This window comes from Schistocerca cancellata, chromosome 3 (genome assembly GCF_023864275.1).
Source record: "Schistocerca cancellata isolate TAMUIC-IGC-003103 chromosome 3, iqSchCanc2.1, whole genome shotgun sequence".
NCBI classification, from domain to species: Eukaryota; Metazoa; Arthropoda; class Insecta; order Orthoptera; family Acrididae; genus Schistocerca; species Schistocerca cancellata.
The window spans coordinates 187,073,486-187,099,948 of record NC_064628.1 but is presented as its reverse complement, the minus strand read 5'-3'; the positions used below and the strand labels follow the sequence as shown (position 1 = coordinate 187,099,948).

The 26,463-nt window shown below is 43.8% G+C and overlaps 1 protein-coding gene across 1 annotated transcript in view; it reads left to right on the top strand.

Moving 5' to 3' along the window:
* Positions 1-26,193, top strand: part of LOC126176193 (pickpocket protein 28-like) — a 141,583-nt gene extending 115,390 nt beyond the window's left edge. Inside the window, exons 8-11 of the mRNA XM_049923337.1 lie at positions 5,589-5,651; positions 16,684-16,876; positions 16,963-17,054; positions 25,943-26,193. Of these exons, the coding sequence (XP_049779294.1) occupies positions 5,589-5,651; positions 16,684-16,876; positions 16,963-17,054; positions 25,943-26,145 (551 nt within the window). The 3' untranslated portion in view covers positions 26,146-26,193. The remainder of the gene's footprint in view (positions 1-5,588; positions 5,652-16,683; positions 16,877-16,962; positions 17,055-25,942) is intronic.
* Positions 26,194-26,463: the final 270 nt, after the last annotated feature.

The following is a 26,463-nucleotide window of genomic DNA, read 5'->3' as shown; positions in this document are numbered from 1 at the left end:
GCCAAGGAAACTGTGAAAATACAATTAGCAGACAACCTGCTCAATCACGACGAGGGTTTCCTGCTCGGCAGATCATGAAAATACCTCATTTCACATCTGCGCTCTCAAAGGAAATACTGTTCTAGGTCTTCACAGCTAAGAATTGCAACATATGTCATCCATAATTATGGACGACAGAGGTAAACTGGTATAAGTGGTATAGAACTAGCTTTACAGGTGATCACAAGTTCACAGAGAAGCTGCTGTGGCTCGGATTTTGTTTCCTGTAAAGTAAGTCAAATACACAATTATGAAGAATCTTACTTTATATATCCTCTCCTGCTAGTCTCTATGTGTACTTTGTCTTTGTAAATGATTTTGTGTAATGTTACGAGGGGAACAGCACTTATGATATTTTACATCTCAGAAATATATTTGTTATTTCCACTTAAGATATTTTCAAAGTGCTTATTACAATAGTTCGTTGTCCATTTCTTTTCCTTTTTATGTTTATGTGTTTATTTTTGTTGTGTAGGATTATTCTATAATACTTGAGTGGAAATATCAGAATTATTGGTATTGAAATTAAGGAATAAAAACAATCACACGTATTCCATACTAGTAGATAGATTAAGGGATATATAGATATATTAGGGGTATACCGTTTTCATTTCAAAAATATAATTAAAATAGTATTTTCTGAAAAAAAGTTTAAGAAAGTAAAACAAAAATCACAATTTTAACCATAGAAGCTTGTTTCTGGAAACTGAAGTACGTATAGCTTCTTTAAAACGTGTGGAAACGATAAATATTTGTGTCAAAATTCAGCACCCATTCATTAATAAATTGAAAGAGAGGATAAAAATATGGTACGTAAATACTGAGTTCTCCTTACAATTATCTGATAATATCCTCGTCGTGTTCATTTCCTTCTGGGTTTTTCTCAGCTTATGTTGACGTTTTCTGTGGTATACTTCTGTAGAAAAGTTAAAACATTGAAGCACACGTCTTAGTAGTTTTTGTATACCTTTATACGTTTCCGTAACTATGGTCCTGACAGTATTTCGTGTAGCAGGAAGTTCTTAATGCTATTCTGTCCTTCTTATTTGCTGTTGTTCGTCAATCTCTTGAAATTCATCCTCAAAGGTTGTTTTATAGAACACAGAACCTGAATTCTCTGCTCATATTTGTAGATGTACATCTTGGCTAACTAAAAATTTTTCTGTTGATAAACTTTTGGTTATCCACTTAACTAATGGCGATGATGGTCCTCTTGAGACACGTTCAAAGTCTTTGAAATTGGCCTTTTGCATGTTATACACCTCAATCAGTTCCCTGAGGCGTCATTGGCGAACAATTCCAATGGTATTTGAGCTCAATTTGCTTGTGGCTCGTTCAATAACAGCCTGGGCACCATATACCAATAATAATTTATGGACGATCACTTTGAAATTGGAAAAACACACCTCAGAATCCAAAAATGTGTCACAGTCATGGCGAAGCTACATTTCTGACCTTTGCAGTTTTTAGTCCATATCGTAAGTTCCTCAGATTGAGTTTGAGGCATGCCAGCCAGAGCCTACTTCAGCAAAAAAGGTGACACTTCCTTAAGTTCACGACCTGCAACTGTTTCATCTGACATGCAACTATAGGCTTTCTGCTCTGAAGCATCAAGGATTGTCAGATTATATGCCCAGAGCTTTCTTAGATAAAACACTCTGGAATTAACATGATATGGTGTCGGCGAACATTTCTGAAAATCTATTATGACAACCTTTGTTTTCATCCGGGTTCTTTTGACCAATTTTTGTAAAAGGTCTTGTTTTTGTATGCTGTATCAGCTTCTGATAAGTGAGCATCATCTGATTTAATCTGGATTGCATCTTCATTTGTTATACGAATTTTTAGTTTCACCTGAAACTCGTCATAGTTATCACAGGTATAATTAGCAGTTTCCTTGAAACCTAAGCTAAACCTACATGTTGGTAGTTACATAGCCGTATCGAAGTTACACTACACTGTGTATACACTGCAGGAGTGCCCTCAAACGGAAACCTTTTGATAACTCCTTATGCTATCGTTATTATAATTACTATCATTATATACTGTTTACATACTGTACGCTAACGATATCTGGTTAGATTTGGTAGAGGGCGTGAAGACCCTAATCTGGCCAAGTGAACTCAATGCATAAATAACTAAATAATAATGCAAAAAATGAGACTGGATTAGGATAACCACTATAACCGGGCAAAATGAAGACACTATTGCAAAACAAAATTGAGAATGTCGACGAATACCTTGAACAGCAGACCAATATGTGCACAAACAGATCGTAGCAACCAGTAACAGAATCTGAAACTAAAATAGTACACAAGAATCGGAGACAGCTAAGAGTTTAAATAACGTTCAAGACTAACAATATTACATACAAGTTGCTTAGGGCAAAGAAGAGACAAGGAAACTCGAATCAGTCAGCTTCCTGGCAGTAAAAATACGGGATGTCCACATGAAAACTCTGGGTTTGCCGCATCATGTTAAGTGATTCAAAAAGCTTTGAACAAAGAACTGATAAACTTCCATTTGGGCTTCTTTCGTAGCCCACACACTGTCTAGACGATGTGCACAAGCATGTAGGGGTGATGAAGGCTGTTGCACCCACAATTTCTCTGGGGGGATTTCCAAGATAAGGTACAGGCGAGACATACACAGTGTCTTTCACGTAACCTCACAGGAAGAAATCCAGAGAGCTTACGTACGGAGATCGCTGCGGCCACATCGTTGGTCTATCACGGAGTAGCCATCGCCGTGAAAATATTCAACACAGGAAGCCACGAACAAGTAACCTCCATTGTCGTGCTGAGAAGAGGCTAAGTGACAGCAGATTACTCAAACAGGTCCAGATAGACTGTTCCAATTAGTGTTTATTCGATGAAGAAATATGGTCCGACTATGGAATCTTTCATCAAAGCACATCAGACATTCACCTTTTCGTTGTCTTTGACATGTTCCTGAAAGCCATTGGGTTTTTCCGAAATGCAGAAGAATGTTGTGCCGAGAAACCTTTCTACAAGGGTGAAAGATGGATTCACCAGAGAAAACGACATTTGCTAGATTAGAGTTTGCTCGATCCCATTAGCAAATTCTGGCGACGTTGTGAGTCATTTCGCTTCACTGCTTGCACATTTTAAACTTTATAAGCGTGCAAGCGTAATCGTTTATGCAGCACATTGTGAGCTGCTGAGCGAGGAAAGTTTATTTCTGTCGCTGCTCCCCGAACTAACTTTGGTGGGCTTTATTGGAAGTTCTCTCTGTGATCTCTTTCACTATTTCTTTATATGTACGTGTTCTGCCACAACCTAATTGTTTGTTTACATTGCAGTTGGCTAGGAACGTGTCATACCAAGCCTTAATCGTTTTATATTCTGCTGGCGCCCTTTGAAATTTACGTCGGAAATTTCTTTGGACAGCAATGAGTGATTTCATTTTCGCACACTGGGCTGTCTCTAGAGATGTACACTCCTGGAAATTGAAATAAGAACACCGTGAATTCATTGTCCCAGCAAGGGGAAACTTTATTGACACATTCCTGGGGTCAGATACATCACATGATCACACTGACAGAACCACAGGCACATAGACACAGGCAACAGAGCATGCACAATGTCGGCACTAGTACAGTGTATATCCACCTTCCGCAGCAATGCAGGCTGCTATTCTCCCATGGAGACGATCGTAGAGATGCTGGATATAGTCCTGTGGAACGGCTTGTCATGCCATTTCCACCTGGCGCCTCAGTTGGACCAGCGTTCGTGCTGGACGTGCAGACCGCGTGAGACGACGCTTCATCCAGTCCCAAACATGCTCAATGGGGGACAGATCCGGAGATCTTGCTGGCCAGGGTAGTTGACTTACACCTTCTAGAGCACGTTGGGTGGCACGGGATACATGCGGACGTGCACTGTCCTGTTGGAACAGCAAGTTCCCTTGCCGGTCTAGGAATGGTAGAACGATGGGTTCGATGACGGTTTGGATGTACCGTGCACTATTCAGTGTCCCCTCGACGATCACCAGTGGTGTACGGCCAGTGTAGGAGATCGCTCCCCACACCATGATGCCGGGTGTTGACCCTGTGTGCCTCGGTCGTATGCAGTCCTGATTGTGGCGCTCACCTGCGCGGCGCCAAACACGCATACGACCATCATTGGCACCAAGGCAGAAGCGACTCTCATCGCTGAAGACGACACGTCGCCATTCGTCCCTCCATTCACGCCTGTCGCGACACCACTGGAGGCGGGCTGCACGATGTTGGGGCGTGAGCGGAAGACGGCCTAACGGTGTGCGGGACCGTAGCCCAGCTTCATGGAGACGGTTGCGAATGGTCCTCGCCGATACCCCAGGAGCAACAGTGTCCCTAATTTGCTGGGAAGTGGCGGTACGGTCCCCTACGGCACTGCGTAGGATCCTACGGTCTTGGCGTGCATCCGTGCGTCGCTGCGGTCCGGTCCCAGGTCGACGGGCACGTGCACCTTCCGCCGACCACTGGCGACAACATCGATGTACTGTGGAGACCTCACGCCCCACGTGTTGAGCAATTCGGCGGTACGTCCACCCGGCCTCCCGCATGCCCTCGCTCAAAGTCCGTCAACTGCACATACGGTTCACGTCCACGCTGTCGCGGCATGCTACCAGTGTTAAAGACTGCGATGGAGCTCCGTATGCCACGGCAAACTGGCTGACACTGACGGCTGCGGTGCACAAATGCTGCGCAGCTAGCGCCATTCGACGGCCAACACCGCGGTTCCTGGTGTGTCCGCTGTGCCGTGCGTGTGATCATTGCTTGTACAGCCCTTTCGCAGTGTCCAGAGCAAGTATGGTGGGTCTGACACACCGGTGTCAATGTGTTCTTTTTTCCATTTCCAGGAGTGTAGTTATTTGTGGTAATTACTTAGAATCTGAAATGAAATAAAGGAAGTTGTTTGAAAAAAAAAACATCACAAACGTTTTATTTTACATGGTGCCGCAAACCGCAAGTACCTATGTGTCATGTCTTGTTAGCTACATTTGGAGTTTGGGGTGATTTCATGTGGAACTCTGTAATGCAGTACTTGATGGAGGAAGAAAGAGGAATCTAAAGCATTACACACGTATTACGTAACTGAAGATGGAAAGTAGTTATCATTATCTCATGTCAGCTTATGAACTAAATTTCACACGGGCTAATGTAAACCAGAAAACAAGCAGGGAACTAACTAAACAACCATACTGGAACCTATTTGTTCACTGTTCGGCTCATGACGAAGCTATGTAACACTTCTGCTGAGGTTATAATTACGATTAATGGCCGACTGCCTAGGTCTTATGTTCTGTGAACCACGTTAGATGGACAGAAATCATACTGTTTAATTTACGCATAGAATCTGGTTTAGTTAGTAGCTTATAAGTTCATACATTAACATGTTTAATTTCTCTGCCGAAGTGTATTTCTTAGCAGCTGTAGAGTAAATCTTAATTACTAAGTTCAAGTACATCTTTGACAATTTGTACGTTTCATATTATATTATAAGATATTGACAATCATAAATGAGAATAATTTTTATCCTCCGCAGAAGACTCCAAGACGCCGATATGCAGCAGTATCAAGAGCGAGGCGTGTGCTAATAAGGCTCTAGGTGAGTATCACTTATTCGGAGACGGAATCGATACATTGTCTCGAGTAGGTAAATGCTCCTCAAGAGCATTCACTGCTGTAGTTTATGGCATCTTCGACATTAATTGCTTTCAAAAAATTGCAACTATTTCACAGTTACATTGAAAAAAAAAAATATTCCTTCAGCGTAAATATGACACTATACAAGCTGACATCTTTCAAATGCTGCCTCTGTAATATATTTAGCGGTTTACGTCAGGGTAACATTTAACTTCACATCTTTCTTATTGTTGTAGGACGAGTGACTGACCTTTGTTCCTTGTTCTTCATTGCGACTGCGCACCTATTTTTTGAGCGCCGTTCATATAATAACTGTTTCTCCGAGAAGATACACTCCGTGTGTCCACAAAGCCACCTTTATTCAGATTCACGTACGCTGTTCGTCTGAGACCCATGTAAATTCTGTCCAGTGTGTTTTCACCGTCCAGTGGCATTTTTTATATGAAAACGAACGGAGGAAGTTTAATATTTAACATCAAGTTGGTGAATTTGTCATTCCTGTCGGTGTGCTACACCGGATAAAGGAAGAAAGGGGAAGGACACTGCGTGTCATTTTCAAGGACACAATCTCGGCATTCACTATAATCGATTTTTGTGATCCACAGAAAATGCTCCTCCCGAACACGTGTCCATTTCGCTAGCTGCGGTGCGTCTTTGACGTGGAGGTAGGGGACCTGTCGAAAATTAATGTTAAGTGGTTTGTTAAAGAGCAAACTGTTATCAGGACGTTAGCCTAATGAACCCGACGGCACCTCACGGAATCGATCCCAGTCTGGTCATCTCCCCAGCCGCAGTGGCGCTTGACGGTATACTATCAATCGCATAATTGTGGCAGACTGTAGCAGTAATCAACGGAACACAGGATATCATCATGACACTTGTAAGCTTAGACCAAGACAAAATTAACTGCGCATAATTTCAGGAAATCAGCGATGAAGTTCAAAGATAAGCGAGTAATTTCCATTATTGACAAAAGCAAATGGGAAGTACAGTGAGCGAAATAATTAGAACGGATCTTTAGGCAATTTATCACCCCTGTCTTCTCTGTCGAAAAACCGGTACGGTAAATTTAAAAATATGTTGACGTCTTTTAATTCACCCTACTGCAGCACTTTCTGTTGTATTGATATTCAGTTTAACCAGTAACTGAACATCTTGAAAGTCATCGCAGGTGCTCAGCAACATTTCGAGTTTATGTACTCTGTACAGCGATCATGTCACGAATTGATAGTGCATTTAACTTCCATAAAAGAGCGGTAGAAAAAGTATATTTAGCTTTCGCAAAAAAGTAACACTAAAAACGCAAGTTTCACCGACGACGTTGCTAAAAGTGTAGAAGGTTTCTTAGAAGTATTAGATATAGTGGTCAGCATACTGAGAGTAGGATTCTGACTGAAGATGCAAGAGCTGAAGGTGCAAGCGATGAAAAGTAGAAGTAAGAATCTACTAGAGTTCCAAATATCGGAATACTTAGGAGAACTGGTGTAAGTTTTAATTACTCACGAAGAAAGGTCACAAGAAATGGTGAAAGAACGTAAGACTGTGTGTCACAGGCCAAACCACCGTTCTGTAAGGCAATAAAGGTTTGAAAATGTCAAATACTTTTCTAAATATAAGTAAGAAGATGTAGAAACTGTGCTATTGGACATCAGTGGTGAACAGATGTAAATTGTGGACAACGAGGAAAACAGCAGCAGACAAATTAGAATATTCAGAAACCTATTAGAATAAATTGACAAATAAAGTATGAGGCACAATAGTATTATACAGAGTAGCTAGAGGAACAAGTTTTCATTGAGAAGGGATGGTTTAGGGGTTGTTCTGGACCATCGTGGTGTAGCTACTGGGAGCAATCAAATATGAAAATTGCGGTTAGAGTTACTCGCTAATACATGTAAGATCGATTGATAAATATTCTGGGTGAGTGGTAGAACATGGAAGCTCCTGCTCCAGGGACACAGTAAAATACGTAGCATAGATAACCGTGATGCTAGTGGTACAATGTATGCAGAAATCGCAGGGTTGGCACGTAGCAGAACAAAAGTAACGACTACGCTAGACCAGTCGAAGAAATGAAGACCGTTTAAAAGAGCCGATGAGTTTGCAGTTTACCTCGTTAGTAGCAAATGTAGTGAAAGATATACGTGTTACAAAAACTGATTGCCCAAAATATATAAATATCTCCGGAAGGGTCTTATAGATACTAACTGCGAAGCAGTTTTCCTCTACTGATGCCTAGTCATTCTGTCTAATCTGTTTTCCTTTGTTAATGTGGGATGCTTATGGTGCGGAAAGTCCCTGCTTTGCTAAACGTTATCAGTCGGTGTCCTGGTTACTTGTAAACTTTTTTGTTTTCTTAATAATGCTGCAAATCAAATGACTGAAGGGCCAGAATCTCAGTGCCGGCACGCAGTTTTCTCCTGTACAATAGCACCAAAGTTCCTGCCAGGATTGCCGGCCGTTGTGACCGAGCGGTTCTAGGCGCTTCAGTCCGGAACTGCGCTGCTGCTACGGTGACGAGACTTAGAGCTGTCAATATGACCCTACCACAGCATCTTGAACTGCAGGAATTCAAACTACACTTTGACGACATAACGGACAGCAAGACGACGTGACGCGCAATTTGAACAACATCCCAAAGAATGGCAATTAGGAGAGTTTCACATAACTGTATGAACGTTCTGTGCCTTCTGCCCAGTTTGGGTGGGAGGAGACTAAGTAGAACACCTGAAGTATTAAAATTACTATTTAAAATTTTCTCTATTTTTATTTATTCAGTCTCGAAACTTTTAGAACCAACGGTACATATAGCTGCTCCTTTCACTGCTAAGAGCGCCGGCCGGTGTGGCCGAGTGGTTCTAGGCGCTTCAGTTTGGAACCGCGCGACCGCTACGGTCGCAGTTTCGAATCCTGCCTCGGGCATAGATGAGTGTGATGTCCTTAGGTTAGTTAGGTTTAAGTAGTTCTAAGTCTACGGGACTGATGACCTCAGATGTTACGTCCCATAGTGCCTAGAGCCATTTGAACCATTTTTTGCTGCCAGGATTAACGTCTCCATCCATCAGCAGTTTTATGCCTTCACTCCGTTAAATTTAACCGGAATTACGCTCTCATGATGGTGATAAGGAATTGTACGTCACTATCTCTCATCAGTTTGCAAGTCTAGGATTAAGAAATTTTTAAGTACTTCTGGCAACTGCGAAACCATGGCTAACAGAAGAAATACACTCCTGGAAATGGAAAAAAGAACACATTGACACCGGTGTGTCAGACCCACCATACTTGCTCCGGACACTGCGAGAGGGCTGTACAAGCAATGATCACACGCACGGCACAGCGGACACACCAGGAACCGCGGTGTTGGCCGTCGAATGGCGCTAGCTGCGCAGCATTTGTGCACCGCCGCCGTCAGTGTCAGCCAGTTTGCCGTGGCATACGGAGCTCCATCGCAGTCTTTAACACTGGTAGCATGCCGCGACAGCGTGGACGTGAACCGTATGTGCAGTTGACGGACTTTGAGCGAGGGCGTATAGTGGGCATGCGGGAGGCCGGGTGGACGTACCGCCGAATTGCTCTACACGTGGGGCGTGAGGTCTCCACAGTACATCGATGTTGTCGCCAGTGGTCGGCGGAAGGTGCACGTGCCCGTCGACCTGGGACCGGACCGCAGCGACGCACAGATGCACGCCAAGACCGTAGGATCCTACGCAGTGCCGTAGGGGACCGCACCGCCACTTCCCAGCAAATTAGGGACACTGTTGCTCCTGGGGTATCGGCGAGGACCATTCGCAACCGTCTCCATGAAGCTGGGCTACGGTCCCGCACACCGTTAGGCCGTCTTCCGCTCACGCCCCAACATCGTGCAGCCCACCTCCAGTGGTGTCGCGACAGGCGTGAATGGAGGGACGAATGGAGACGTGTCGTCTTCAGCGATGAGAGTCGCTTCTGCCTTGGTGCCAATGATGGTCGTATGCGTGTTTGGCGCCGTGCAGGTGAGCGCCACAATCAGGACTGCATACGACCGAGGCACACAGGGCCAACACCCGGCATCATGGTGTGGGGAGCGATCTCCTACACTGGCCGTACACCACTGGTGATCGTCGAGGGGACACTGAATAGTGCACGGTACATCCAAACCGTCATCGAACCCATCGTTCTACCATTCCTAGACCGGCAAGGGAACTTGCTGTTCCAACAGGACAATGCACGTCCGCATGTATCCCGTGCCACCCAACGTGCTCTAGAAGGTGTAAGTCAACTACCCTGGCCAGCAAGATCTCCGGATCTGTCCCCCATTGAGCATGTTTGGGACTGGATGAAGCGTCGTCTCACGCGGTCTGCACGTCTAGCACGAACGCTGGTCCAACTGAGGCGCCAGGTGGAAATGGCATGCCAAGCCGTTCCACAGGACTACATCCAGCATCTCTACGATCGTCTCCATGGGAGAATAGCAGCCTGCATTGCTGCGAAAGGTGGATATACACTGTACTAGTGCCGACATTGTGCATGCTCTGTTGCCTGTGTCTATGTGCCTGTGGTTCTGTCAGTGTGATCATGTGATGTATCTGACCCCAGGAATGTGTCAATAAAGTTTCCCCTTCCTGGGACAATGAATTCACGGTGTTTTTATTTCAATTTCCAGGAGTGTATTTCAGTTGATCAAATGGTTCAAATGGCTCTGAGCACTATGGGACTTAACATCTATGGTCATCAGTCCCCTAGAACTTAGAACTACTTAAACCTAACTAACCTAAGGACAGCACACAACACCCAGCCGTCACGAGGCAGAGAAAATCCCTCACCCCGCCGGGAATCGAACCCGGGAACCCGGGCGTGGGAAGCGAGAACGCTACCGCACGACCACGAGATGCGGGCTTTCAGTTGATCGATGAGGGAAGGAAGTACTGAAATGATCAGGGAAATTCAGGGGTACAAAAATACAAGTCATTTAGAAATAAAATAAATAGGAAGTGCAGGGAACCTAAAGCGAAATAGCTGCTTGAAAAATGTGAAGAAATAGAAAAAGAAGTAATGGTTGGTAGGACTGATTCAGCATACAGAAAAGTAAAAACAACCTGCGGTGAAACTAAAAACAAGGGTGGTAACATTAAGAGAGCAATGAGAATTTCACAGTTAAATACAGAGGAGAGAGCGGATACATAGAAAGAGTAGACTGAATACCTCTATGAGGGGGAGGATTTGTCTGGCGACGTGATGAAAGAACAAACAGGACTCAACAGGGAAGAGATGGGGGATCCAGTATTCGAATCCGAATTTAAAAGGCGTTTGGACGGTTTAAGATCAAATAAGATGAACCATAAAACATTCCATCAGAATTTGTAAAATGACTATGGGAAATGGCAACAAAACGAATAGTCACGTTTTCGTGTAGGATGTATGAGACTGGCGACATACCATCAGATTTTCCAAAAAATAGCATTCATACAATTCCAAAGATAGCAGGAACGAGAATCATCGCAGAATCAGCTTGCTAGCTTGTACATCCGAATTATTGATGAGAATAACATACAGAAGAATGGAAAATAAAGTTGAGGATTTGTTAGATGACGATCAGTTTGGTTTTAGGAAAGGTAAAGGCGCCAGAGAGGCAGTTTTGACGTTGCGGTTGATAATGGAAGCAACGCCAAAGAAAAATCAAGACCCATTCATAGGATTTGTCGACCTGGATAAAGTATTCGGCAATGTCAAATTGTGCAAGATGTTCGAAATTCTGAGAGATGTGGAAGTAAGCTGTAGGGAAAGACGGGAATATATATATATATATATATATATATATATATATATATATATATATATATATATATATATATATATATATATATATGAACCAAGAGGGAACCGTAAGAGTGAACGACCAGGAACGACGTGCTCGGTTTATAAAGGGCGTAAGACAGTGATGGAAATAAAAGAAAGGCTGAAGAGTATTATTAATATTCAAGGATATTAATGCTAAGATTCGTTGATGACATTGATATCCACAGTGAAAGTGAAGAAGAATTACAGGCTGTGTTGAAAGGAATAAACAGTCTAATGAGGACGGAATATTGATTGAGAATAAATCGAAGATAGGCGGAAGTAATGTGAAGTAACAGAAGTGAGAACACCGAGAAACTTAACATCAGGATTAGTTATCACGAAGTCGACGAAGTTAAGGAATTCTGCTACCTAGGCAGCAAAAGAACCCATGACGGACGGAGGAATGTGGACATAGAAAGCAGGATAGCTGCGGTATAAAAGGCCTTCCCGGCCAGAAGAAGTCTACTGGTATCACACACAGACCTTAGTTTGTGGAAGAAATGTCTGAGAATATACGTTTGGAGCACAGCATTGTATGGCAGTGAAACGAAGACTGTGGAAAAACCGAAAAAGAATAGAATCGAAGCATTAGAGATGGAGTGCCATAGAGAAATGTCGACAATTAGGTGGACTGTTAAGGTAAGGAATGAGGAGGTTCTCCACAGAATCGACGAGGAAAGGAATATATGGAAAACGCTGACAAGAAGAAGGGATAGAATGGTTGGACTTCTGTCAAGACATCAGGGAATAAATTGCATGGTACTAGAGGGAGCTGTACAGGGCAAAAACTGTAGAGAACACATCTAGCAAATAATTGAGAGCGTTGGTTGTAAGTGCTACTTTGAGCCGAAGAGATTGGCGTAGGAGAGGAATTCGTGGTGCGCCGCATCAAACCTGTCGGGTCATTGACAACTGAAAAAAAAAAAAAATAAAAAATAAAAAAAGCATGCTTCAGATAGTGATACATTTTAAACGGAATTCTGTTATTTTTAAGCAGGTAAAACATTAATCGCAGTAAGTTAGACGAAGAAAAGCATATGACTACGAGCGAATGGCTGAAGGTGCTTAGAATGTTTTTCAGGTAAAACTTTGGGTATCAACACGAGCAGTGTATATATATATATCCTTATGCAAACAGACTAAGATCAGTCTTTAGAGACGTACACAATTAAAAGTTTAGTAGTAAATTTTTTTAGTATAAGGCCGTTGACAGTTCTTTGGGGAAAAGTCGAAACGCGTCCGGTATTAAGAAAAGAAAGTTCTCTGCCATTGGCGTCATCGGATGCGGTATTGGATGGCCGTGGGATCATCAGATGCGGTATTTGAGAGCCGTGGGGCCCCGCTGTCAGTTTTAGTGACCTGTAACGGCTTTTACTCGGTCAAGTAGTTCTTCAATTGGTCTCAGGCTGAGTGCACCTGGCACCAGTCCTCCCGCCAAGAAAACCCTCCTGTTAGAACTGGAAATGTCGCATTGGGTCCTCCAAACGGCAGTCAGCGGCGCAGACCACTCAGCTATCGAAATGGACAGTCAAAATCCTAATGGACCCCTAAAAAGGAAACGGAGCACCTGCAACATTGTCGTCACATAAAAATGTATCTCTAAAATTTTGTTTACGTAGCTTTTTTTACACTCTGAATAGCAGAAGCTAAAACACACTAGATTCTGATTTTTCATCTTGAGTACACGTTAGCAAAAGAAAAGATGGATTCAAACTGAGTAATAAACGGAGGCCAGATCTTAATTCCACTAATTGCGATGAACGCCAACGTTTCGGTAGATCATACTCAAGAATGGTCCGTCGGAAAATCTGGATCACTCTGACGTGATTTTGTTGTAAAGTAGGCGTCGTTTAAAGCTATGACGCAGAGAGAGGGGCAGGATGATTTGGGCAGAGGCAGGAGGAGATACGAAGAGATGAATGGAGGTGGAGATTGACAGAGAGAGGGGCAAGTAGAAGATGGGCACACAGGAGGGAAGTGGAGATGTACTGAGAGAGAGGAGGAAGGAGGAGATGGACAGATTGAGTGTAGCAGGACAGGGTGGGCAGAGGTAGGCAGAGGAGGAGATGAGCGCAGAAATGGGGAGGGAGAGATGGGCTGGGAGATGGGGAGGAGAAGATGGACACAGAGAGGGGCAAGAAGAAGATGGGCAGAAAGATGGGCAAAGAGGAGCTGTGCAAGTCCATCGTTCTTGCTGACGTGGGACAGCAGCTGATAATGTAAATATAGAAAATGACACATCACAGCCGTATCATCAAAGGTATTTATTTCAGACGACTAGTTACGGTGCAAGAGTTACGCCATCTTCAGGTCCACTATAAAGCGAATGGATACTATTATTCCTTGGACCATGTACAGTAGAGCCCATATAATCTAGTTGCCGTGGATTGCATACATCAGAAATCTATGGTCTACAAGATGTTGCCACCACTCTGACCATATGGACATGCCGTCTCCTCCTGTCCATCTCTCTGCCCTTATCCTCTTCCCCTTCTCTCTGAACACCTCCCCCTTCCTCATTTTCTGTAGCAATATTCTCACACATCTCTCCATCTCCTCTTCGCCCCCTACCTCACCTCTTTGACCCAACTGCTCTGCTGAGTGCCGTTCATCGGCGACGAAGGTTGGGATTTGCAAACCAATATCACAACTGGACGTCGAATGAGTGGCAACAGGTGGCCTTTCCAGATAAATCACGTTTGCTGCTCCATCGGACAGATGGCATTTGGCGTGTACAGTGTGAAACGTGTGAAAGGGAACATCCTTCAACAATCGTCTGAAGGACTGAGGCCCGAGTAGGAAGCGTTATGGTTTGAGGATTGTTTTCGCGGCATTTCCTGGCTGTCTTTGTCATTCTGGAAGGCTCAGTGGATAATCGCAAGTATGAATCTATCCTTGGACATCGTGTCCAGCGCTAGAGACAGTTTGTTTTTTCTCGGCGCGATAGCATCTACCAGCAGGACAGTAAAACGTGTCACGCAGCTCACAGTGTACGTGAGTGGTTCGAAGAACACCAGGATGAGTACACAGTACTCCCCTGTTAATGAAACTTCCTGGATATAAACGCAATAGAGAAGCTAAGGGACCTACTCGACTGGGCTGCTAGCGCCATTGATCCTCAGCGAAAATACACTTCTGGAAATGGAAAAAAGAACACATTGACACCGGTGTGTCAGACCCACCATACTTGCTCCGGACACTGCGAGAGGGCTGTACAAGCAATGATCACACGCACGGCACAGCGGACACACCAGAAACCGCGGTGTTGGCCGTCGAATGGCGCTAGCTGCACAGCATTTGTGCACCGCCGCCGTCAGTGTCAGCCAGTTTGCCGTGGCATACGGAGCTCCATCGCAGTCTTTAACACTGGTAGCATGCCGCGACAGCGTGGACGTGAACCGTATGTGCAGTTGACGGACTTTGAGCGAGGGCGTATAGTGGGCATGCGGGAGGCCGGGTGGACGTACCGCCGAATTGCTCAACACGTGGGGCGTGAGGTCTCCACAGTACATCGATGTTGTCGCCAGTGGTCGGCGGAAGATGCACGTGCCCGTTGACCTGGGACCGGACCGCAGCGACGCACGGATGCACGCCAAGACCGTAGGATCCTACGCAGTGCCGTAGGGGACCGCACCGCCACTTCCCAGCAAATTAGGGACACTGTTGCTCCTGGGGTATCGGCGAGGACCATTCGCAACCGTCTCCATGAAGCTGGGCTACGGTCCCGCACACCGTTAGGCCGTCTTCCGCTCACGCCCCAACATCGTGCAGCCCGCCTCCAGTGGTGTCGCGACAGGCGTGAATGGAGGGACGAATGGAGACGTGTCGTCTTCAGCGATGAGAGTCGCTTCTGCCTTGGTGCCAATGATGGTCGTATGCGTGTTTGGCGCCGTGCAGGTGAGCGCCACAATCAGGACTGCATACGACCGAGGCACACAGGACCAACACCCGGCATCATGGTGTGGGGAGCGATCTCCTACACTGACCGTACACCACTGGTGATCGTCGAGGGGACACTGAATAGTGCACGGTTCATCCAAACCGTCATCGAACCCATCGTTCTACCATTCCTAGATCGGCAAGGGAACTTGCTGTTCCAACAGAACAATGCACGTCCGCATGTATCCCGTGCCACCCAACGTGCTCTAGAAGGTGTAAGTCAACTACCCTGGCCAGCAAGATCTCCGGATCTGTCCCCCATTGAGCATGTTTGGGACTGGATGAAGCGTCGTCTCACGCGGTCTGCACGTACAGCACGAACGCTGGTTCAACTGAGGCGCCAGGTGGAAATGGCATGGCAAGCCGTTCCACAGGACTACATCCAGCATCTCTACGATCGTCTCCATGGGAGAATAGCAGCCTGCATTGCTGCGAAAGGTGGATATACACTGTACTAGTGCCGACATTGTGCATGCTCTGTTGCTTGTGTCTATGTGCCTGTGGTTCTTTCAGTGTGATCATGTGATGTATCTGACCCCAGGAATGTGCCAATAAAGTTTCCCCTTCCTGGGACAATGAATTCACGGTGTTCTTATTTCAATTTCCAGGAGTGTAGCTAGCGCTGCTGGCCACGACAGTGGAGTCAACATGGCTCCACAACCCTGTCAGTAACTTCCAGAACCTCCTGCACTACTCTTAGTGATCCGCACTGAAAAACGTGATTATTAAAGCCTTTCACAGCTTGTCACGTTCATGTTGCAGGAGAGCGTATATCTTCATGATGGCTATCCGTCTTCCGAGATAACAGCTTCCGTATTCACGGGGCTGCACACTCACGTTTCTGATTTGTCGAACTCTCGGCACCTTATTACACCTTGACTGGTCAGTAAAACACCCGGTCTCTAACATAATAGAAAATGGCTGGGTCTGGTCATTTTTAGAACAGGTAGGGGGGGGGGGGGAGGTGAAAGGGTGAAACGTAGCAACCAAGATCACCACAATATAATGACATGAGCGGCTTCAGCTGGACATGGCATACCTGAAAACAGTTTTAGGCTCTATTTCTCGTCGAACTGAGACCATTAGCGTGGATACAGACGATGCTAGCCTACTGTGTGTTAGCGTAATCTGTCCTGGTGTCGACTAATTTTTTGTCCCGTGTGCTTATTTCTGTTAGACGGTTTTCATTTAGTCAGTCATCTTGAAAATAAAGAAAACAATTCTGATGGTGCCTGCAGATAGGATGGAGATCAGCCTGACGCAGGCGAATGATGGGCCAGAGGCTGGTCCCAGCTCAGAGCGCACCAACTGCAGCTGCCTGCCCGGCTGCTCCGAGATCAGCTACAGCAGCAGCACATTCTCTAGCAGACTCTGGGTCCACCACCTGCGATCCGAGTACACCGCCAACGCCAGCAACGTCTCCCATGTCATGTGAGTCTGATCGCGCCTATCGTCCCCTGATTCGCTATTATTGTGCATTACTAACTCTCGTCTGTGTCGTTTGAATTTGTTTTCAGAGAGAACTTGGCAGTGGTACACATCTTCTTCACCGAGTCTCAGTTCACATCCATGCTGAAAGCAGAACTGTTCGGATTCACAGAGTTCCTTTGTAAGTAACAGTACACACGCATTCTTACTGCTGGAATACTGACCATAAATGTTGTGTGTGGCCAAAGCCTTTCTGATCAAATCACAACTTTCATGGAGAGGGAGATAAACCTAGTGTCTTTTGGCACGGCGTCCTTTTCGGGAACAGTCGCGAGGGCTCCTGCAGGACTGTATTTATACTCTAATGACATACCTAAGAATTATGTTTCGTTGTACAAAGACAACCTGGAAAATCCACTAGCAGAATTTAGGCGAAATTAATGCTTACCTGGGAGAATAATGCTGTTGGTATATACAGCAAGTTTGCCACAATTTACGGCAGTGTTGAGCTGAACTGAGTTTTTAGTGACAGGAAGTAGAAGAGAAGTCGAGCTGAGTATTACTTATTGATACTTTCATTTGCGGAAGGCTCAATAATCACGAACGCTACAGCGGAGAGTCCGCCGTGGCTGCAGGACCACCAGCTTGGAAGGCGATGTGGGGCACCACAGACCCCCAGTAGTGGCCCCAGACACCTCTATGTAACTGAGACCGTGATAAGGACTACGGTCCAATCACAACTTCGCCAGTATCTTAAATATGACAGGCAACACAATATGTGAGATTTGAGATGAATATCGAATGATAAGACAACCCTATATCAAGAATATTCTGAATGAATTTTACGTTTAAAATTCCATGAACGCAATATTGACAAAACTGTATACCACCGCCCCCCCCCCCCCCCCCCCGAAAAAAAGGAACACCCACTAAAATCTACAGTTTCTCACTTTAAAAAAATTGCAAAACTTATTCCAAATCCTACATTACACGAAAGTTTAAACTTTTAATCATGTGATGGTACGAACTCAAATTTTGATACTTAATGTAACTGCTTAACTTCCGCTTTTAACAGGCCTCCGCCATAAAATGAAATGAATACCCTTAGCTGCTTACAAGCGTTGATATGGGTCAACGGGGACAGTTGAAAATGTGTGCACCGACCGGGAGTCGAACCCGGGATCCCCTGCTTACATGGCAGACGCTCTAACCATCTTTTTTTTTTCATTTGTTCGATATAATTAGTTGCGTTTGGTCTGGGCGGACGTCACAAAACATCCGTTCAAGTTGATCATTGGTTCCTATACTCAGTTTTTTTTATTACAGAGGGCACGCAGCCCTCTGACCGAACACGCTGAGCAACCTTGCCGGCATCCATTGAGCCACTGACGACTCAGAGGATAGTGCGATTTCAGGGACTTATCTCTGGCACGCCGCCCGTGAGACTCACATTCGCAACTTATTGTTCCGCACTATACTGCCCATTATACTCATTACTCGCGCCTTTATTGCCGATTCCCGTAAGAGTTCGGGCACTGATCGTGATCTGCACAAAAGAAGATGGTCAAATGGCCGGTATATATATATATATATATATATATATATATATATATATATATATATATATATATATATATATATATATATATATATGAAGATGGTATCTGTTCTTTCGGACATGTCCCAAAAAACAGATACCATCTTCATATATAAGAAATGTAGTGAGTTTATAATTTACTTAGTTTTTTCTCGTCAACGAGACTCACTCCACAATAACAAATTATACCACATGTAACAACTAATAACCCTGGTCACCAATCACCACCGGATACAACGCACGTAACACACAACTTCCAGCGCTCAACGCATCATTTGAACTGTCGGTGTTATTCGCGACGCTCTTTAGTCCTTCACGTCAAAGCATCACCGTGCGGAGTGGCCGCGTGGTTTGAGGCGTTATGTCACGGACTGCGGGGCCCCTCCCGCCGGAGGTTCGAGTTCTCCGCCGGGCATGGATGTATGCGTTGTTCTTTGCATAAGTTAGTTTAAGTTAATTTAAGTAGTATCTAAGTCTAGGGAACGATGACCTAAGCAGTTTGGTCCCTTAGGAATTCACACACATTTGAATATTTTGCCAAAGCATCAGCTGCCCAAGCAAGTTATTTCCCGCGCAGCCGAATTGAAATAGCCTAGCGCAGCTTAACATAGATTCATTCTAAAGCAGACCAGCATAACAGGCCTAGATTTCCATAGGTATGACGTAGTGCAAGATAACTAATAACTATACTCCTCTAAGGGACCGTAGTGCACCACATCTAACTTTAGAAATACGATGCAACCCTAATGGGCGCAAAAAGAACTTCTTGTACCAGTGCTTATAATAAAATTAAATACAACACTGACATCCAATATAGCAAGGCCGCGCAGATTGCGCTTTGTAACACTTAAGAAGAGCGTCAGCTTTTTGCTCACAAGCAATGTAGCCGACTCTAAACGCACTTCCTGGCATTTTCCACCAGAATTCACAATGCTTCTGATACTTTCGCAGGCACTACCTCTAACGGCGAAAACCCTCCGCTTTTATAGCGCATGCGGTGTCCAACAATTGAATGACAGCAAGAATCCCCACACAAAAGTCCGTTTAATTTGTGGCGTCTGCTGTTCACACATTTCCACAGAATTTCAGTCCTCGTCGTTCCACAGGCAATAGCACCTCTTTTGGCTGTAAGAGTCTTTCTCTAAACCAATAGTGAACATATGCGTTACGCATGTTTCCGGAAGCGATATGATATTTGGTGATAAATAAGAATTTTTGCAGCCAAGATTGCGTGTTGAAATATTTTTATTTCCCAGTGACGGGTTTACACAGAGTCTAGCTGTCATCTTCCGATCTTCTGGAAATAAAATTACTGTGCATATTGCGCTATGGCTTAAAAATAAAAAAAAAAAAATATTCCACACAGTAGAAACCAGACACCCGTCAAACTACTGCAGCTCGTTAATTTATACAAGTCACACGACAAAATATACAAACCTAACTTTGTTGCACCTGAATATGACCACACAATTTTGAGATTGTGTGTATTGTCTATTGAACCGGGCACCTAGAGACGACGGAGTGGGTTCGTCCCGCCTTAGCCCTTTAGTGGTTTACAACCCGACAACAGGCCACAGCAGCCCACCCACCCCACCGCCTCCCAACAAAGAACCCAGGGTTATTGTGCGGTTCAGCCCCCAGTGGACCTCCTCAGGAACGTCACATACCAGACGAGTGTACCCCATCTGTTTGCGTGGTAGAGTAATTATGTTGTACGCGTACGTGGAGACAGTGTTTACGCAGCAATCTCCGATATAGTGTAACTGAGGTGGTATAAGGGGAACCAGCCCGCATTCGCCGACGCAGATGGGAAACCGCCTTAAAAACCATCCACAGGCTGGCTGCCACACCGGACCTCGACACTAATCCGCCGGGCGGATTCGTGCCGGGGACCGGCACGCCTTGCCGCTCGGGAAGCAGAACTGTAGACCGCGCGGCCAGGCGGGCGGGTTATTATGGGTTTACTTTAACACCTCTGTTATTACAAAGAAACCGATTTAATTTGGGCACGGATTAAAGGTAGATGGTAGAACAGAGCAAAAATTCAAGATAACGGACGCCTGATCACGAAGCAAAAGACATAATCTTCCCTTCAGCGTGGGCAGACTGTGTGCAGCACGTTGAAAAGCTTCAGAATGAAGACTTTGTAGTGACGTAAAGATGGATACAAGCCTTGAAGCTATCATTGTAAATTTGAAATCATGTAATTTGGGCACAGAGTAGACAGCAATGAGGATGGTAGCATGAAGCAGACTTTGGTACAAATTAAGATAATAGTAAGTCTTCGTTTTAAAGACTTACGGTTTAAAAAAAAGTTTCTTATGTCAACATATAGGTTGCATAAATAGTGTGTGAGAACTTCCTAGCTTTCATTGATTGGAAATTTACCCAAAGTGGTGTGCAGATATTAAACATTCATGTGTGACTAATTATAATTTTTAACGTGTTTCCCAAGGAGAAGAAGCTAGCTAGCCAAGTAATTGAGAAATTTAAGTCTTAAGCGGGCGGATAAATTCGTGAAATACTCAGATAGTTCGACAGGTTACCCCCTGTCAAGGCACAAATTGGAAAACGTCTTAAAATGACAACCTGTCGTGATGTCGATCGTTACCGACGTTATCGGGCAGCAGTGCCTCTAGTTGTTCAAATAAGATGGATGATTGTTTCCCTGTTCCATGGATTATAAATGCAATCTGTCACTGTTATGTCTAACGAGCTAGTTTACACTGTAATTCTGGTTGAGAGTAAAAATATGACAATGTACTGAGCATTTAGACAGTAGTCTTTTGCATTAGTCTCTGTAGTTACTAGCCGGCTGGTGTGGCCGAGCGGTTCTAGGCGCTTCAGTGTGGAACCGCGCGACCGCTACGGTCTTAGGTTTGAATCCTTCCTCGGGCATGGATGTGTGTGATGTCCTTAGGTTAGTTAGGTTTAAGTAGTTCTAAGTTCTAGGGGACTGATGACCTCAGATGTTAAGTCCCATAGTGCTCAGAGCCAATTTTTTTTGTAGTTACTACCTCTAATTCTTTCTTACTCACAGTGATTTACGCTTAACTAGTAACTACAGTCAACACACCCACACACATGCATTATAAAATTATTCATTTTCTTAATGCTCTATGGAGTACAAGCAGTTGTCAAGCAAGTATAATGAATTCGGTTTGTGTTTGAAGTTACTTTGTTGTGTATTATATATTTAGTTATAACACAGTCCAGTGAGTACTAAAATGGCAAATGTGGTAGTTGATTTCGGTGATCTTGTTGTTAGACAAGCGCCTTTTTAAGAAAAATTAACTCTCACCCGACTTGATGCGGAAGCTATGAAGCAGTGGACGCAGAGTCGTCAGCACGTCTCTAGTGTAGATGATGGATCTAAATCCTTTTTAAAATTTATTTTTCTCCTCATAGACTTGAAAGTATAATACAATGTACCGTGGGCACATAAATCTGACTATTGTCTGCAGCAACACGGTCTGGCAATCCAGATATTGCCCGCTCTCTGCCGTTATGTTTACGCAAACCTCCTCCCTTCACGCTTCCCTATCGCTCTGCTTCTTTGCAGGAACAGCTTCCCTTGTGCTAAGAACTGTAGTATAGTTGAGACGGCGTGAGAAGACCCCTGACTCCCAGCAGTGCTATAGCAGCTTTCAACTGTGACGCGCTAACTACTGCAGGCGGAAACGGTAGACGTCTACAGAGCTGTGAAAACACTGATGTGTTGCCATACAGACGTATACAATATTGTGTTACGTTATTGGTTGAGGTGCGCTCGCGAAGTTGCCGCGCCGCGCGGGGTAACCGAACGGTCTGGAGCTCCTTGTCACGGTTCGCGCGGACCTCCCTCCCGCCCCCATCGCAGGCATGGGTGTGTGTGTTGTCCTTACCGTAAGTTACTTTAAGTTAGATTAAGTTAGATTCGTTGTGAAACAAATCTCTTCCACAGCAAGCTCTTTGCTTTCCATGTTTTGAGAGCTGTTAGTACTGACAAAAAAAAAAAAAAAAAAAAAAAAAAGTCCACTTAACGTGGGCTCAAGTTCATACCTTTGCATACCTATGAGCATTTGTACATCACCGCTACTATGAAACACGTCTCTTCTACTACACAAGCGCTCATATCTGTTATGGTATGCATTGTAAAGCCCATGTTTACGAGATATTTTGCTTTGAATGCTCGTTTCTGCCATATCCCTGAATACTGTCCATTCCTCCTTGGACACCCTGTATAAAGAAACCACTTACATAGGGAGAAAAGCAATAGATTAAAAACCAAGGCACCCAAACTGAAGTTACACATTGATCTGGTTGTACGCTGCCTCGTAATATTAACTGAACATTCAGTAAAACTTTTTTCCAAGGTCACAGATTTTCAGTAAGCGTTTGACGTGACTAATCCTTCAGGGCAATAAAACTTAGTGGTTATCAAAAGATATGTAAAACTTACGTTACTATGAGTTGTCAATAATCGTATCATATGAGCAGTAAAAGAAAAAAAAAAAAAGAGTCGTATAGCATTGTTGGCTGAGAGATTACAAATAGTAGGTTGTTCTGCTTAACAGGAAAAAGTTCCTTCTTTCGCGAACAATGATCGCTTTTATAGTGATTTGTGAGAGTGGTGTCGTAAGTGACTGCCTCGTGTGCAGATGACTGTAACGGATGTGAGTATAGCATTGCAGTGCATAGCGGACGGATGTCATCCAGCAATATGTCATGGCTTCATTGACTGAGAAATTGCGGAGAGGTTTGGAATTTAATCCAATTTGGTGATCAGGAAAGGTATGCCACCATCTCTCGTCCTGTTGCTGGCGAAATACTGGCTGTGAAAATCTCTTCCACCACTAGGATTCGAACCTGTTACATCCGAGCCTCCGGACAGGTGTGCATTAGCGACCTCGGCTACATTCTTTTTCTCCCCCCCCCCTCCTCCCCGTTCCGTTATAGCCCTCCAATTCGCTCATATTTAGTTGCCTTCAGGCCTGCCTTCTGTCACTTTAATCCTGTTAGTTAAAACATAATAACTACTTTGGAAAATGGAAGAAAATTACTAACACAACTATCTAGTTTGATGTGACTTCTTCTCTTTTGTTATGTATTTAAATTAAATTTCATCTTAATTCTGAGTTAAATAACAAGTAAAAATTTTCATTTCGTGGAACCGAAAAAGAAAAGTAATAATTCTGTAAAGCCTCTTTTGATGGTTGTATATTCCTTCATTCGTAAAATGTAAAATATCTTTTCGACCCAAAAATTAAATGTGCAGTACTTGATAAGCGCAAAGAATTCTGATATTTTGTCTAAATCCAATGGGTTGTCATCTATAGAGACTGAGGTTCTTGTTCCTTTTTCAGGAAAATAAGATAAATTAATGAAATAAATTTTTATTTTTACTATCTGTATCCTGCTTCGAGATCGTAAGCTACATTTAAAATAAAGGTAACATAAAGAGTAAAAGTATTAATCCTATTTACAAAATAAAAGTAGAGGATGTAGCAATCTATGTACTGGTCTTATTATCTCAGATGGAATTTGCAAAATTGTTTTGATAATTTCATTTGTTCTACAGTTCATGGTGTTATGCTGTCTGTTTAAATTCCGTTGATCTCGGTGTTGGTTTCGGAGGAAGGTTACTAAACAGTTGCTTTAACCATAATGCCATCGATGGAATACCATGTTCAGAAGATAAGTGTTTAGCTAGCATGTACATGATTGATCTTCTAATGTTTTCATGGGGCATATATTTTCTGATGCGTTTTTGAGTATAATGCAGGAAGATAATGCCTACTTAGCACAATAATTCGAGGACATGTCTGATGTCTGATATTATGTACGCCATGTAACCGCTCTTTAAAGAGTAGTTATACAGAAACGAGTATTAGATTAAATTCTGTAATACGAAATGTTCTAAGAGCCAAAAAACGGCAGTAGTATTTCGAAGTAATAGTTAGTTAAAATTTTACAAAGAGATATTCGAAATAGAGTAAAGCAAAGTAGTACAAAGCGAATCCAAGGAGGACATAACAGAGCTGCCTTTTGTTTTGAATGTAATATATAAACCAATGCGCAGCATTGTTAGGTCTCTTTAGATTTGTTTTCAGCAGTGGTGACTGTGTTCGCAGTTCTTCCGTGGTAGTCGGGATTTTGGGATTAGAAGCCTAATTAAAATGCATTCTTAGAACTGGATTAGACATTGGAGTGGTGGAGAACAGATTATTTTGGGATAAATTCAGAGACGAAGTCAATTAGAGGTGATTGGGTGTATGAACATTGATATTCAAGTGGATTGTACGTGTTAAACGAAACGCTACGATCGTATACTTACGATTGTGAAGAGATTTATTGACAATACGGAAACTTTTATGTTGAATTAGGACTTTATTCGCTGTATGTGAATTATTAAATAGTATTGGGACCGAAAATAGTTTGGACCTTATTACACTAGTATCTTTGCGCTCGTTGTCAAGGTGATTCCGCTAATAAACGAGTAGCGAAAATAGTGCCCGTTAAAAGACTAAACTTGTACTGAACAGACATTGAAAGGATTCGAACTCATAATTAATATCGTGTCGTGAGAAGCTTAGACATTGGAAGACCCAGAGACATATTTATAATTTATCGGACATTACTGGCAAAGGACAGTTTCATGGGAAAGCATATCTTTGGTGATAGGTACACGAAGGAATGTAGTAATGACTGACTGTTATCATACCGAAACAATACACACTAGGCTCAGCTCTTCTTTCATTGATCCCCCAGTGCCATCTCTCATTAATTTAAGAAATTATTGTGTCAATAAAACAGAAATATACGAGACATTCCCAGTATTTACTAAATTCCATAATCAGGTAGTACATAGACAATAATATCTGTGAAAGAAGATGATAATCCTTTTTACAAACACATTTAATAGGATTCAACAAAGGCATACAGACTGCTAAAGTAACTAAATCAAATTACTCAGGGAAACAAATTAGTAAAAATAGACTGGAACTCAGCTGATATCTTACTCCAGAGTAATAAAAAAAACTGTCTTTGGATCCTTCGTGATCGAAAGTGTATGAAATATCTCTGGAAAAACGTGATCTAGTTTCAACTGCTAGTTCACACGACTAGATTCACAACGTGATTCAGAGATGTTTTATGCCCGACCCACACGGCAGAGAATGGTTCTTAACTAGCCGGGACAATATATACACGAACTTTTGAGATCAGCTCCGCTGCAGGTGGGGGGTGGGGGAAAGGTGAGGGGGGGGGGGGACGGCAAAGCGATATCTGAGCAGTCGCGACGACGGTGGGTGTGCGGGCCTAGCCAGCAAGCCCCAACGTTGACGATGTGGCATGTTGGCTTTTCTTCTGAGAAGACGTCATGTGCAGGATGTGGCAACGCAGTATTCGATTGTAAAGACTTTGCTGACTGGGGCGGCTTAGTATCACTGATGCCACGGCCACTGCTACCAACAGCTGCCTCTGTGTTCCAGCGAACACGGGAGGCCTCCTGGGGCTGTTCATGGGCTTCAGCTTCATGAGCGTCGCAGAGGCGGTGTACTTCCTGACGCTGCGGCTGTGGTGCGTCGCCTTTCGTGCGAGCCACGGCGGCCACGTCGACGCCGGTGCCGACGGCAGACACTTCGAAGTGCGGCCATACAAAAAGACAGTGGCGCCGTATCCCTTCATGAAGTAGCCTACTGAATGGTGCCTCTCATTGTAAAATAATGTAATAAATGTTAAGTTTATGGTGAGGAACTATTTCATTTCTTGATGCACTGGTGTTTCATACATGATGCATTGTTGTACAAACAACCATGTTCTATAACTGATTGTAAGTGTCGGTGGACAAATTGTTTCTTCTCTTAGATAATTTTCTTTCCATGCCGCTCGGAACCCAGGACCTGGCAGATCTTTCAGATGAACAAGCGTGTAGTGGACCTGTTTCAATAAAAAAGAAGAAACTAGACGATGTAAAGAAAACGAGCAGAAACTATTTTATAACAGTATTCAC